The sequence below is a fragment of the Oncorhynchus kisutch genome, linkage group LG26 (genome assembly GCF_002021735.2).
Source record: "Oncorhynchus kisutch isolate 150728-3 linkage group LG26, Okis_V2, whole genome shotgun sequence".
Taxonomy (NCBI): Eukaryota; Metazoa; Chordata; class Actinopteri; order Salmoniformes; family Salmonidae; genus Oncorhynchus; species Oncorhynchus kisutch.
In genome coordinates this window covers 4,552,332-4,568,739 of record NC_034199.2, presented here as the reverse complement: position 1 = coordinate 4,568,739, position 16,408 = coordinate 4,552,332, and the positions used below count along the sequence as shown (strand labels likewise).

The 16,408-nt window shown below is 40.8% G+C and overlaps 1 protein-coding gene across 27 annotated transcripts in view; it reads left to right on the top strand.

The window, feature by feature from the left end:
- Window positions 1-38: 38 nt before the first annotated feature.
- Window positions 39-16,408, top strand: part of LOC109870911 (leucine-rich repeat flightless-interacting protein 2) — a 78,186-nt gene continuing 61,816 nt past the window's right edge. For 8 of the 27 annotated variants that reach the window (XM_031806077.1, XM_031806065.1, XM_031806061.1 and 5 more), the window contains exon 1: window positions 41-704. In XM_031806077.1, coding sequence (XP_031661937.1) covers window positions 615-704 — 90 coding nt within the window. In that variant the 5' untranslated portion in view covers window positions 41-614. Of the gene's footprint in view, window positions 705-16,408 lie in introns of all 27 variants that reach the window. The other 19 variants (XM_031806059.1, XM_031806053.1, XM_031806058.1 and 16 more) reach the window with 3 other exon arrangements.

Below are 16,408 nucleotides of genomic sequence, written 5' to 3'. Positions count from 1 at the left end.
GCCTACAAGATAAGGTTTCTGTTTTTAGCTCTCACCACTCATCATTAAAAATAGCGGAGAGGGTGTGAGAGAGTGCGGTAGGAGAAGGCTGCATGATGAGCCCCGTATTTCGATCATGTCCTCATCCGGGACCGACTCAACTTTAGGATACTTTGACAGCATCGTGGCTCCTTCCAAGCGTGTTCACCAATTTTTTTAATTTTTTTTTTAGATTGTATTTTTATGTAATCTCTTTTTATTACATAGGCTATAAAATCATTTTGATTCCATATCTGAATAGATGTATTGCCAGTCAACGTATCTTTATGAAGCACTCAACTATTTGTGAATTCCTCTGGGAAGAACAGGTGTTAAAAATCTGCGGATTCAATACAAACGAAGGCAAACATTTGTTACAAAGTTGCAATTTAGCGTTTGGATAGGAACAACACAGGAAGAGGTCTTGAAGACGGATGTAACTCCATGACCAATGTCGCGCGCGGTAACGAATTTATGATTTGACAAATGTTGCTCCCAACATTGTGACAGTAGTACTTTCCTCGACGTGCTTTGGATTTGTCTTCTACGTTCAACGAATTGGACCAGTAGCCAAATTATCGGTCAGAAACCAAGACATGGGGACTCAGGGCACCGGACGAAAAAGAAATCCCAATAAGGACAGGTCGACGGCCGAGGATGATGCCCTTAATCTCATATCAAGAGAGGTACGTATTTTAGATGAGAACAATACGAAAGTACTTTGCACTTCCATTCAACTTCCACTACTCGGTATTTCTATAATTACACCCTAGTTTTGTTCCCTTCCTTTCTCACAGCGGCAGAAATATATATTTTTGACACAATAAGCGCACGAGGAAATAAAGTATAGCCCACTGGACCCCAAAAGTGAAAATGTCCTTTTCATACTATATTAGTTTGCTTTTCTCTAGCAGTCTAGACAAAGTATAGGTTTGTAAATATACATTTCATTGTTGCTTTGGTTGCAAATTTAAATGGTGCCTGTTCAGTCTGGCAACCAACACGTGCCCAACATAAATAACAAATTGTGTGTCAATGACTAATTCATTGGCTAACTCACTGTATAGTTTTAATCCTACTTTATGTGCACAAAAGCACTGATGTATACATTTCCCTTGATGAATGTAGACTAGGTTACATGTTCTTGGAGCAGGTGGCAATGATCACCTTTATCCTGTTTGTGGCCATGTAGCACTAACTTCTTATTTCACTTTCATTTTGCATTACATGTGCTAACCTGCAAGAATCCCTTCCCAGTATGGTTTAGTCTTGGCAGCAGTGATATGCTGTTGGTTTTCTGACAGGTGCTGAAGTCGTGCCTTACTCATGTTGTGACTCACTCTTCCTGGTGGACCCGCACTTCCTGTCTCTTTGTGTTAAATTCAAAAGAAACTGGTGATCTTGATGCTAAACATATTAAATCCTGATGAAGTCCTATTGAGACCAAATCGTTTGTAATAGATCCATTATATCCGTGGAGCATCAAGATCTCCAGTGTGCTGGAATTTCTTTTCAATTTAGCAGAACATTTTCTCCATGCACTGTAATAAGATAGGTGTGTGATCTATAGGCCTAGGTTTTTTTAATCAGTCCCTTTGTTGTCATACCTCAACTCTTTCTTTATTTTAAATGTACATTTTAATTCTTAAAGACATGCTCCGGGACTTTGGCGAATTGTGTTTAACTATGTCATTATTTTTAAAACCTCTGGCTTTGGGCTGGATGTGTCAATGTGTAGTTAATACATGCATAATCTATGAGCAGAATTACTGTTTTACCTCAATTAGCCATGAAGTCCAGCAGTTAGCCTAGTGGTTAGAGCGTTGGGCCAGTAACCAAAAGGTTGCTATAATCGAATCCCCAAGCTGACAAGGTAAGAATCTGGCGTTCTGCCCCTGAACAAGGCAGTTAACCCACTGTTCCCCGGTATGCCGTTATTGTAAATAAGAATTTGCTCTTAATATAAAAAAAATCTCTAGTTTGAAACCAACAGTTCTCTTTGGAACATTTGTGCCACCATTTTACCTACTGCGATAATTTGGTGATGTACTGCAAGATTGGCCCACAATCTAGCAATACAATTTCCAACCAATGAGCCTTCCCATTTGAGTGACAGCAAGAAAGATGCATTTGAGTCTTCATTTATGAGAGACAGACTGTAGCTGTAGCTAACGGAGTCTACACATGAATTTTGTAAACAATTGCCATTATTTTCAACAGCTGAAGAGGTAAGGTATACAGGGTATGCATATTACTTTTAGGAACACTGATTTATGAACAGATGTACACTATATATACAAAAGTATTCAGCCACACCAGTTATTGACGCGTACAGCCATGCACTCTCCATAGACAAATATTGGCAGTAGAATGGCCTTACTGAAGAGCTCAGTGACTTTCAACGTGGCACCGTCATAGTTCGTCAAATTTCTATAAGTGCTATAAGTGCTTTTATTCATCTAGGAGCAACAACGGCGCAGCCACGAAGTGGTAGTCCACACAAGCTCACAGAACCAGACTGCCAGATGCTGAAGTGGGTACAAATAGTCTGTCCTCGGTTGCAACACTCAATACCGAGCCTCTGGAATAATGTTGGCACAAGAACTGTTCGTCGGTAGTTTCATGAAATCGGTTTCCATGGCTGAGCAGCCGCACGCACACAGGCCTAAGATCACCATGCGCAATACCAAGTGTCAGCTGGAGTGGTGTAAAGCTCGCTGCCATTGGACTCTGGAGTAGTGGCAAATGGCCAGCACATTATGAAACTAAGCCTATAAATCTTTTGTCAGAGTCCATATATGACACAACGTGGGAAACATTTCATCAACAAAAGATTGCTAGTCCAAACCTTACCTGACGCCAAGGGCCTTTTGTATGCTTGATCATCTGGCATGTCTGCACCCAGCTCCGGCAATAGAATATTAGTGATAAAAAAAATACAAAATAAAATATATATATATATATATTAAAATCTTGACTTGACTTGACTAGACCGACAACTGATGTTCCCTGATATGCATTTATCAGATAGCTAGCGACTTTAGATTTCATTAACCACCCAACCATTTGATAGATCAGTCTAGTTTTCTCTGACATGAGTATCAATAGCATCCTAGCTACATGTTTGGTACAATTATGGCTGGACGAACCTTCCTCTATGGCTGGCTTGTGTGAGTGAGAGGGCTAGCTACACTACATGAGTATGTGGACACCTGCTCGTCAAACATCTCATTCTAAAATCATGGGTGTTAATATGTAGTTGGTCCCACCCTTTGCTGCTATAACAGCCTCCACTCTTCTGGGAAGGCTTTCCACTAGATGTTGGAACATTGTTGCAAAGACTTGCTTCCATTTAGCCATAAGCATTAGTTAGGTAAGTGCGTCAGCGCCGTTTTTTGAAAAATGTTGAATTGTTTATCAATTATCCATTACTAAAGAGCCATAAGGATATAGTTTCACCTTATCTGATTTTATCCATAAGGCCTATGTTATGTCCATATCAGGCATATAATACTCCAAATGGGCAAAATGTCCACTTGTCGCATATGATCATAGGAAGTCAGGTTCTGAACCCAAAAGTCAGTGAATCATGTCCAAATGGCCTATATAATGATTAAATGGTATATATCCGTATGTTAAGTTCTGAATCAGCCTAAAGGTCTATTAATCATGTTTGATCATAAGGAGTCAGAATTTCTCATTAGTGTTGATTACAGCCTGCTCATTTTGTGACAGTAAATCCCTATTCAAATATATTGGCAATGGACAGTGTCCAATTGTAGTATAACATGTTGAGACTGTCAATATATTATATGTGTAATGGACCCTGTCCATTTAGCAATATATTGCCAATGGGCCTTTATTCATAGTGTATCTTATCCCTTACACTTACTTGTTAATTTCAGCATGTCCATTTTGTAATGTGAAGTCCTTATACATTGGCAATGGACACTGTCCAATTGCAGAATAGCATGTTCACACTGGCAATGTATCATATGTGTAATGGACACTTTCCAATAGCAATATATTGGAAATACAATTGAAGTCGGAATTTACATACACTTAGGTTGGAGTTGTTAAAACTCATTTTTCAACCACTCCACAAATTTCTTGTTAACAAACTATAGTTTTGGCAAGTCGGTTAGGACATCTTCTTTGCATGACACAAGTCATTTTTCCAACAATTGTTTACAGACAGATTATTTTACTTAGAATTCACTGTATCACAATTCCAGTGGGTCAGAAGTGTACATACACTAAGTTGACTGTGCCTTTAAACAGCTTGGAAAATTCCAGAAAATGATGTCATGGCTTTAGAAGCTTCTGATAGGCTAATTTACATAATTTGAGTCACTTGGAGGTGTACCTGTGGATGTATTTCAAGGCCTACCTTCCAACTCAGTGCCTCTTTGCTTAACATCATGGGAAAATCAAAAGAAATCAGCCAAGACCTCAGAAAAAATTGTAGCCCTCCCCATTTTTGGAGAAATGTCCTCTGGTCTGAAGAAACAAAAATAGAACTGTTTGGCCATAATGACCTTTGTTATGTTTGGAGGAAAAGGGGGAGCTTGCAAGCCAAAGAACACCATCCCAACCGTGAAGCATGGGGGTGATAGCATCATGTTGTGGGGGTGCTTTGCTGCAGGAGGGACTGGTGCACTTCACAAAATAGATGGCATCATGAGAAGGAAAAGTATGTGGATATATTGAAGCAACATCTCAAGACATCAGTCAGGAAGTTAAAGCTTGGTTGCAAATTAATCTTCCAAATGGACAATGACCCCAAGCATACATCCAAAGTTGTGGTAAAATGGCTTAAGGACAACAAAGTCAAGGTATTGGAGTGGCCATCACAAAGCCCTGTCCTCAATCCTATAGATAATGTGTGGGCAGAACTGAAAAAGCGTGTGTGAGCAAGGAGGCCTACAAAGCTGACTCAGTTACACCAGCTCTGTCAGGAGGAATGGGCCAAAATTCACCCAACTTATTGTGGAAGGCGACCCAAAACGTTTGACACAAGTTAAACAATTTAAAGGCAATGCTACCAAATACTGAGTGCATGTAAACTTCTGACCCACTGGGAATGTGATGAATAAAATAAAAGCTGAAATCAATCATTCTCTCTCTATTCTGACATTTCACATTCTTAAAATAAAGTGGTGATCCTAAGACAGGGAATTAATACTTGGATTAAATGTCAGAATTGTGAAACTGAGTTTAAATGTATTTGGCTCAGGTGTATGTAAACTTCCGACTTCAACTGTATAACACTGTCCAATTGCAGTAGGAAATGTTGGCACTGGAAAAATAATTATGGACTCTGTCCATTAGTAAATGCCCATTGTAATATATTGCTATCAGGAATTTTACATGTTGGGCATTTCAGCAATTTAACAATTGTCATGCTTGTTGAACTCGAGACCACCGAGCAGTGATATTGGTTCTTCTTCCTTGCTCGTTGGTGTTGATTTCAGCCTGTCCATTTGGTGATGGTAAATTGCTGCTTAAAGATATTGGAAATGGACAGTGTCCATTGACATATGATACATTGCCAGTGACAAACTTTTGACTTGTACTGGATAGTGTAATATTTTTTTGTTGTTGATTCGTCTCTATCAGCACGTGGTCCTGTGTGACGACAAATGTAGTAGTCAGAATGGATCACTATTTAATTGTCTCAATTTGTAGAAAACTTCAAAATAATTCACTGTGGGGGATTGATCTTGATCATAAACACCTTTTGGGCCCAATACATCCGTATATTTTTGGGGGTTTGGCCGTTCTGGCAATCCTAATTTACATAAGGCAGACCTGCACTTTTGGCACCGTTAGGTTGCTACACAGTACTGCCCTGCCAAGCAAAAAGGTAGTAACTAACTCCTTTTTAGACAAAATGAGCAATGTCATTTTTGCTACATTATGAAATACATGCTTAATCATGTCGACAAGTTTCCTGCCTCTATTGTGTTTTGGAGAAAATTGGGGTCATGTTAGCAGTTACTGCATAAAGTTACTGTGATACCAAGGTAAATAAAAGCCATTTTTCTCACTTCCACACTATGAGCAGTTACTGCCTTTTGCGTGGTAGGGCAGAGTAGCCGACCAGCAGAGCTTGACTTCACACTCCAGACTGGGCACTGGGGGCCTGGGTTGCATAGTGAAAGGTTGGCCCAGGCCTGCCCAGCGTTATCCAATGAGGTTGCAGGGCAGACCCAACAACTTAGTGGAAAACCCATGCACATGTACACACAGCAGAGCGAGCGCAATGACGTGGTGCACATGTGACATAGTAGGTCATTTTTGGGGACCACTTTTGGCTCGTGAGCACTACTTTAAGAACTACTGGCTAAAAAGTATACAGTGCCAAAATTCAATGTCTTACACTGAAATAACATGTTGCATTGGCTACATGATTGCATGAAGTGTGATGCCTCAGGCGCCACAGGCCACTAATTTGTGGGGTGAAAGTGCACTGCTTTCACATTTCAACTATAAACTCTGGGTCTTCGAGACCTTTGTTTGAAGTGTGACGCACGCAGGCTGAATGTAGGCCTTGAAATGCAGTTCCATATGGTGACTTCCTGAGTGTGCCAACACACTCTTTTTTTATAGTTCTAGTTAAACAGTCCTATCATGCTGTAAAAGACAAGTATCTTGAGTCACTGTCTTACATGTGATACAGCTCAATTTCAGTAGTCCATTTCTACAGGGTGTACTTTACTTTACCACTATGCTCCCAGGGTAGTAACAGCACTGTTGAATGGAAGGAAGTGCGATCTGTTAAGACTCATACCGGATGTTGCATCAAATGGCCGTCTCACCTCAGACACCTGACTCACTAGTGACTGTTGCTTCATGATTACCCTTGCCAAGTCAGTAGCAGTTGGCTATCTGAATGTTATCATTTTCTGGTATCAAAGTTAGCAGATTGCTATTTACTTTACAGTCTGGGGGTATTTGTCTGGGGTTACACTTTCTTGAAGTTTAGTCATTGTTGCTTGCTGTAGACCATGTGCAGTGGGGAGAACATGCTGTAGTTGGTGATGTCTGCTGGTAGTTTTTAGGGTTTGATACGTACATTTTAAGGGGCAGTTCCCCACAGCTGCCCTTGCACATTTCCTGAGTGTTTAAAAACACTTTGTCAGTGGACAGGTTGCTGTTGTCGTAGAACGGTGGCTTGCTGTAGTTTCAGGACTGTAACTGCTATACACAGAGAAATACTGTGCCTTTAAGTGCAGGCTGGGTCGAGTCCCACAATGGCAGCCCTCTGACAGGATGGTATGTCAGTCCTGATGAGCAGACCAATTCTGCAACACAGGCTTTAAAAATAGAAAGGCCCTAAAGATCAGCTGTTACTGCACCCTGCCTTCAGATTGGGTCTGTCGCGGGGGGTGGGGGTCTAATGGCGCATGCCAATAGATAACTGGAAATGGCCACTCCATGGAAAAGGCATGGCAAATGACTCTGGTAATGGAGCCTTTTTAAGTGTAGGCTTCGAGGCATCAGGAGCTTGAGCTGTTGAGGTGGTTCAATTGTATCTTGTTTCTATACGGGTTGTTGTGCAGAGCAGTATTAGGCTTAGGAAAAGTTTCAATGTATGGTTATAATATGTGTATCCTTGACTTAGTATGGACAAGGGAGAGGAGACCACACAGTCGGAAGGAATGTTCTGGCTCAGGAGGTTTGCACACTTGTAATTCTGTACTTTTTGCCAATGTCAAACACTTCAATATAATAATTCAAACAAGGATTTCTGGCACGTCACCATAATAAATCTTGCATTGGTAAAAGTTCATAGAAAATGTTGAAATGTGTTTAATTCAATGGTGCATTTGAAAGATTAACCTTGGCACTAACGCTGCATCACTCCAACTTTTCACGTTATTCTTATAAACTAACACTAAGAGGCAGTTGATCTGAATTAAACTTCTCTTTGTATAACATTAATGATAAAGATCTTATGGCTACATCAGAGTTACTAATATTAACCATTGAAAACGTATCCACACGAACAGTAGGGGTAGGGGGAAAACTGCTATACAGTTACATTTCTGGATACATATTTTGACGACATATCATTTTGACAATATAGCAATATTTTTGCAGTAGTTGGCTGTACCTGCACCAAAACTCTCTTTTTCCTTCATAACTTGTTCTCCATCCTTATTTTTAATAACCGAGACAATGTTTTCAGCATTTTTTATTTCCATGACTGATCAAACCTCACTTTTGCACCTCAGCAGCAGACATGGTGAGCAACATGTTTGGAACATCAAATCGCAAGAAAATCACAGTATTCCAGTCAATACATATAGAATCCCAATGCGTATCGTATCGGCACCTAAGTATCATGATACCAAATCGTGACGTCCCTGGCAATTCCCAACCCTAATGAAGTTAGTCAAATTTAATGGATGACAAACAGCGAGCCCACTATGTGTTCAATACAAGAAACTCAGGAGCATTCTTCAGACCAAAGGGTGGGATATGGAAATGAAAGCAGTAAAAAAAATGCAGACAACGTGTCCTCACATTTGAGTCTTTGAATAGTACACAGTGTTGATGATTAAGGAGGCGTTGACTCCTTGGAATTAGAAGATGAATATGGATGTAAAGGGACTTACCTCATTCAATAAACAAAACAGTGACTTAGCACGTGCAGAGTGTACAGAGGTGTTAGATTAGTTAAGCACAGTGTTTTGTTTGTCAGATGATCCTAAAACATTTATCGATCACCTTGTCAGGAGAAGCTAGAGGGCATTTGATAGAAGATGAGTTAATTGCGCAGTAGCTCCACTGTCTTCTTTCACCTCCGTTCCATTTGCCCTCCCAGCTATGTTGATTCCCCTAGTGTGGTGTTGGATGTCAAGTGCTGTGTTGGCAGGCCTGGAACTCAGCCTGTGGGAAGTTTGCATGAATATACTGGTAAGAGTTCACCACAGTGTGCTGGGATCACCGCCTGTTTAATGTAGGCTATTCCGTGTTAATGTCTGCAGTGAACTAATTTCTTGATGCATTGTCAGCCTGTAAAATCTACATAGCAACCTTGGATAGACGTCAAATGCTAGCCTAATTTTGATTCGTTTCCAGTGTTTAGAAGCTGCATTGAATGTCCTAATTGAGGGATTATAGCTAAAGTTAAAATTAGTCACATTGTGACCTTGATTTTAAGCTGTCTGTATATGTGTCCTATATTCTGTAGTTGGAGTTAAATAGTGAAAAGTGTGAACACGAAAGCATGTATATTGAATACTTGTCCTCTTACTGTTAGAGGATATGACTGGATTATGTCTATAGAAGGTGAAAGCTTCACAGTAGTGGAGGTTGATTGACTGCAGCAGTCCCCACACTCTACTGGGATGTCTTTCTCAGTGATGGTGAGGGAATATGACACCATTCAAACCCAGAGAAGGGTTCAAATAAGTTCCCATTCGTCCTGCTGCACCTGCCTGACACTTTCTTTAGAAACCGACATGTCTTGAATTGCTCTTTGCTGGATTAGGCTAGCATTCACGACAGTGGTGGACGGGCATCCTCAGGGTAGAGCATCCTCCTGTCTTGCCAAGTACCTCAACTACACAATGATTTAATCCACAGAGTTGAGCGCAGGCTAGAGTTTATATTTTTTTTATTTTAACATGAACCTCCAACTCTGAGTCCCTATGCAGTCGATACTTTAACAATTTCAATTCTTAAAACCATACCATGTACCAGTGGAGGCTCCTCAGAGGAGGAAGGGGAGGACCATCCTCAGTGAATTTCAGAAAAATAAATTGTGAAACATTTCATAGGTGTCTTTTTTGGATAAAACTATACTAAATATATTCACATGTCACCAAATAAACGATTAAAACACATTGTCTACAGTAGCCTCAACAGCACTCAACAGCACTCTCTGGGGTAGACAGAAGACGGCTAGTTTCCGTCATCCTCTGGGTACATTGACTTCTGGACAACCTAGGATGCTCATTGTTCTCACCCCCTTCCATGGACTAACGCAGTAATTATGACAACTTCTGGAGCAATTTTTTCATCCGATCAGAGCTCTAGCAGTATTAACTGCCAACCCAGTCAAAGGATCTGAAAATGAATCTAGTACTGAAAGCATAAGCTTCAGCTAGCTAGTGTTGAGTAGTTGACTCCGAGAGAGACAATGGTTAAACAAATGTCTTCCAAAATGAAGAAGTATGAGCAATAGAGCTAGCTGTATTTCTTTTCACTTACCTAGCTAGTGAATGCAGCTAGCTAGTTTAGCTTGCTCAAACAGAGAGGGATGCTATGATAGCTAGCTAGCTGGCTATGGCTATCAACACTGGACCTTTTCCAAGTCAATGTAAGCTTTTGGTTTTATTAATTTATTGCCACCGGGGCCCGCGGGTGTAACTGCTTACTGTACTGCAGGATTGTAGCAGGTTTATTAATGCATAAGTTTTAGTAGCTAGCTGTTGAAAAATAACATTAGCTATTATGGTGACAATGAAGTAGGCTGTGTGTAGAGGTTAGTGGTTATGGTGTGAAGGTTTGGCTTGAAGTTTTTTTCCACCTGGTCACAGACAGCTGTTGTATTGTGCACTGAAGTCCACAAGCGAAGGGAAAAGGTGAGAGGAGAGCACGTAGATGCATGCGAGAAGGAATTATACAACCAGCAAATCATGCTGTTTGTATGTGGTTGCTATGAAAGTGAACTGTGCGGTCATCAGGGGTGTATTCATTCCTATTCTGTTGAAAAATGGAAGCAAAGGAAGGGTGATAAAATATCTGAATTTGTCCAATAGAAGCTCTCGTTTGCAACTGTTGCACTAATGATTACACCCTAGATAAGCTAGATGCAGGTAAGAGTGTGCAAGGCGGTCATCGTCCTCCCTCATTTTAAACGGCACCGACTGTCACTGCCGTGTACCTATGCTTGTCCTGTGTTGCATGCCTTTCTTTGTTTGCTGAAATCCATACTGTTTCCTCATTGCTGTTGCTCTAAGATGGCAACTCAGCGCAAATGTGCATGTGCCAATTTGAATCTCAACATGGAAACAGTCGGTGGTTGCATTTGATTAACGTTTTATTAAAAAGTATGGATATCAGTAAACAAAGGCACTCAACAACCGAGGACAAACATAGGTACATGGTAAGGGTTGAAGAGTTACAATTTTGAAGTATCAACTGCATATCGACTCGGAGTCAGACGTTAATTAACAAAACTCTTGTCTGCTCAACATCTGTGGATGAAATCCTCTATCAGCGCTGATGGCTGTCGAGAATTCTGTTGACGTTATTGTGTTTTGTCTCACTGCGGTCGAGAGACAAAGTACTTGGCAGATTAAGTTGCCTTGTCAACGTTAGGTGACAGACCAAGGGGAGTGGAGAATCAAGTGTTTAGATTAGTCTGGTACCTTGAAGTTAGGAGGGGCACAAACCACATCTTAAAAAATGTCACTGTCATCAATGGGACAGGCCAGATAATTGGCACATTTAAAAGTCCTACGCACACGTGTGTACACAGTCACGCACAAACATAAACACACACAAATGCTGAGATTAATTTTAAAACTGCATATACACAGACATCTAGGCTACATTGTGTCATAGACACAGTGTCATAGACACTAGTTGTGTCTATGACACAATGTAGCCTAGATGTCTGTGTATATGCAGTTTTAAAATTAATCTCTGCATTTGTGTCTGTTTATGTTTGTGCGTGACTGCGTACACGTGTGCGTAGGACTTTTTTTAAACTACTAGATTTAATTTTTTAAAGTATACCCTTCTTTTATGGAACAATGAGTTGTCATTTCACTCCTGTTTCAACTTCAGCATTTCCAAATCCATTAGCTCAGCTAAAAAGTATGCCAACTAAAGAAGCAAACTGAGGTTTACACAAACATGGATATGTAAACATTAATTCTCGAAATATTTCTTCATATGTTTAGACATGGACGAGTGGGTTCGGTTAGCCTAGCCTGGTCTGACCCTCAAAGGGAAGTTTCCATAAAAGGATGTTGAGGCACTGTGCTTTTGCTTCCTCTTGATGACCTCACACACAGGGCCTGTAGAGATAGTTATCACACATACCTTCCTGTTTATTCGCTTCTAAACCCAGGGAGCACTGTTGATTGGTTGGTAAGAAGGAAGAAATGACATGTCAATAATTAACAGTAGGGGAGGGTGGGTAAGTTGAGCCAAAGGAGTAAGTTGAGCCACCCTTGTTTCAAAGAACTCTTACACAAAATTAACTTAGCAAATATTTAGAAGGATCAGGTAATTTCATGGAGTCTGGTTTCTTCTTCACATGGAAAAGTGGCAAGCAATATGGGTACACATGACAGAACATTACACATGTGCACCTTGTGCTGGGACAATAGAAGGTCACTCTAAAATGTGCAGTTTTGTCACAAAACACAATGCCACAAATGTCTCAAGTTTTGAGGGAGTGTGCAATTGACAAGCTGACTGCAGGAATGTCCACCAGCGCTGTTGCCAGAATTGAATGTTAATTTCTGTATGTCGTTTTAGAGAAATTTGGCAGTACGTCCAACCGGTCTCACAACCACAGAACGTGTGTATGGTGTCGTGTGGGCGAGTGGTTTGCTGATGTGAACCGCGTGCCCCATGGTGGATGTGGGGTTATGGTATGGGCATGCATAGGCTACGGACAACAAACACAATTGCATTTTATCAATGGCAATTTGAATGCACAGATACTGTGATGAGATCCTGATGCCCATTTTTATTTGTATTTTTTATTTAATTTTAAGCTATCTGTTACCAAGAGATGCATATCTTTTTTCCCAGTCATGTGAAATACATAGATTAGGCCCTAATTTATTTATTTAATTTGACTGATTTCCTTATATGAACTTATATGAACTTGTTGCACGTTTTGTTTTTTACTTTTTTGTTTTCGTGTACTTGTTACCATTGCTAACCCCCCCAGCTCAGTGGGGTTTGAAAATGACACCCCTTCAATGGCGTTTTTACCAGATATATGCCGGGATCGGCACAAGGTCGGTATGAAGGTACTATATCACAATCTGGATCCTGTCCAAGCCTAAAGTCAATTGTCAAGTTTGCTGACGACAGAACAGTGGAAGGCCTGATTACCAACAACGGTGAGACAGCCTATAGGGAGGAGGTGGGAGCAATGGCAGAGCGGTGCCAAGAAAATTACCTCTCCCTCAATGTCAACAAAACAAAGGAGCTGATCGTAGACTACAGGAGATGGAAGCAAGAGCACACCCCATCCACATCGACGGGGCCTCAGTGGGGGGACTAGAGCTTCAAGATCCATGGTGTGCACATCACTGATAACTTGAAATAGTTGGTGCAAAAACCCTTCTTCAACCTCTGGAAGCTGAAGAAATGTGGCTTGGTCCCGAAGACCCTCACAAACTTCTATAGGCACCATTGAGAGCATCCTGTCGGGCTGTATCGCGACCTGGTACAGCAATTGCACTGTCCGCGACCGCAAAGCTCTCCAGAGGGTGGTGGGGTCAGTCCAGCGCATCACCAGGGGGACACACTGCCTGCCCTCCAGGACATCTACAGCACCTGGTGTCACAGTAAGGCCAAGAAGATCAACTACCTGAGCCACGGCCTGTTCACCCCGCTACCATATAGAAGGCGGAGACACTACAGGTACATCAAAGCGTGTTAAACAGTCACCACTAGCCTAAGTCACTGTTAGCCGGCTACCACCTGGTACTCTACCCTGCACCTTAGGCTGCTGCCCTATGTACGTAGTCATTGAGCATAGGTCACTTTTTTTAAATGATGTTGACATACAAAACCCACCATTTTATATACTGCATCTATTTCTGACATTGCTCGTTCTGAAATTTATTTGCGTTTTTTTATTGCTAGGTATTACTGCACTGTTGGAGCAAGAAACACATGTATTTCGCTGCACCTGCAATAACATCTGCAAATCTGTGTATATAACCAATAAACTTTGATTTGAAATGTTGCAGTTTTATAACAGAACGATCTAGAAGAAAAAGAAACGCACACCTTTTAAGACTAGGTGCTGGCCAGCGGAATAGAAATTGAAAATAAAAGAAAGCCACACACTCTTGGAGCTCAGATGCAAAAATTGAATACCAACGTTTCGACAGCCAAGCTGTCTTCATCAGGGTATAATCACAAACACTGCGGGATGACTCGTTTATATAGTGTCAAAAGACAACGGTGTCTGTAATCATGGCCAGGAGTGGCCTAATATCATTGGTTAATAATCAAATATTAAAATGTCATACAAAGAACAGCATACAAACAAATGGATAGCATACGATCATAGATTAATTTGACTATACAAGTTTACACACAATTACAATGGCAAAGTCACAATAATCACAAGAATGGCTTCAGATCAAAGTCTACGTTGAGACCGAAGGGCGCAAGGGTCTTTAAACTAAAGATCCAGGCAGCCTCTCGTTTTAACAATAAATTATCAAGGTCACCCCCTCTCCTAGGGAGGGTGACATGTTCGATGCCAATATAACGCAGAGACGAAATCGAGTGGCCTGCCTCCAAGAAGTGGGCCGCAACTGGATAAGTAAAGTTTTTACACCTAATGGTGCTATGATGCTCTGAGATACGTACTTTTAATTCACGCTTTGTTTTACCTACATAATTTTACCACAAGGACAAGTTATAAGATAACTGCCTTAGTGGAGCACGTAATAACACCTTTTATTGGGATCGATTTCCCTGTTTGTGGGTGTTTGAAGGATCTACATTTATAAGTGCCATTGCATTGAGCACAGCCATTACATTTGTAATTTCCATCCAGTAGGGGCGCAAATAGACGTTGTTCAGGAATATCTTGGGGTGGTAAATCAGAGTTTACCAATTGGTCTCTGAGATTTCTGCCCCGCGAGAATACGACCAAGGGAAGGTCCGAAAACACATTACCGAGACTATCATCGGATTTTAGGATGTGCCAATGTTTGTGAACAATTCCCTTAATTTGTTCAGAGCACTTTGAATAGCGGGTAGTTAAAACGCAAGAATGTGTCTTTTTGTGAGACTGACCTTGAAAAAGGTCATGTCTCGTTTTGAATTTTCTCAATGGCAATATTAATCTGATCCTTCTTGTAGCCCCTCTCCTTGAACTTTCTTTGCGTCTCAGCCATATTTCTGTCGAAATCGGACTGTTTTTTGCAAATTCTTTTGATTCGACAGAATTGGCTGTAGGGCAAACTATTTTTTAAGGGAAGTGGGTGACAACAGTTTTATAACACATTTCCTGCACTTCTACAAATTGTGTAATTACTTATGCCATGTTAATATGATATCTGAGTGAGAATGACTAACAAAATCAATGGGGGCTCTCTGGAGTTCAGGTGCCCTGTGTGCCTGGTTGGTATTCGGCCATGATAGCTGGCTAGACTAACTACCAATCTAAAAATTGTTAGATGACATGGCAAATTGAGTGACTGTCAGTGACTTAAGAAACTGATGCACAACCAAATTTTGAAATGTCACCTGGTGTATCCTACTATTCTTACTCTCAATAGTAAGTTGAGACCCCAACTGGTCGCGGCCCTTAGTGGCTGGGGGCCCTTAGCTACTGCTCGTGTTGCTTATGCCTGTCACTGGCCCTTTTTGTTATTGATTACATTACCTACTTTGCCAATTTCGATGTATAAAATGGGCCATAACTTTAAAACTAGCAGAGGTATGTCCATCAGAGTGCACAAAAGAACATTGTACTGTCTACACTCGGGTTGTAGTTTATATTAAAACATTTTCATTAAATCAATTTTAATCACACCTTAAGACTTGTTGCTAAGGATTCCATGAGCTTAGCTTTACGGCTGGGACTGCAAGTTTGTTCCTTTTTTTGTTGTTGCATGGATTTCGTGAGTGTTAGCTGGCTGTACTACAGACACCTGTTGTCGTCGTCGTGGGAAAGACTCATTGTTATCTTTTCGTAAAACAACTGGTTGCAGTGAAGAGCCAACCTGGATGCTAAAGAGATCCTGAGGGAAATCGACGTACCAACAACATTATGCTATGGAGGAACAACATACTCCATCATGGAAAGATCTGACTACCTCTCAAAATAAATTTAACCCTCTCCCACTCTCTTTTCCGTCTCATCCTCTCCCACTGAATGAAGATTATGGTGAGGAATTCTTTCCAAATAATATAAAAAATGGAAAATTAACAAATGTACAGAAAGATCAATGCAAAGGCCAAATTACAGAGGAAGAGCTTTTTCTCAGGCTATTAAATCCTTTCAGTCTGGAAAAACACTAGGGCTTGATGGCATACCGGTAGAGGTATATCAAGTATTCTTTGATATACTAAAAGTTCCATTGTTAGATTGTTTTAACTACTCCTATAGAAATGGTAGTCTGCCAGGTACTCAGTAGGAAGGTCTGATTTCTCTATT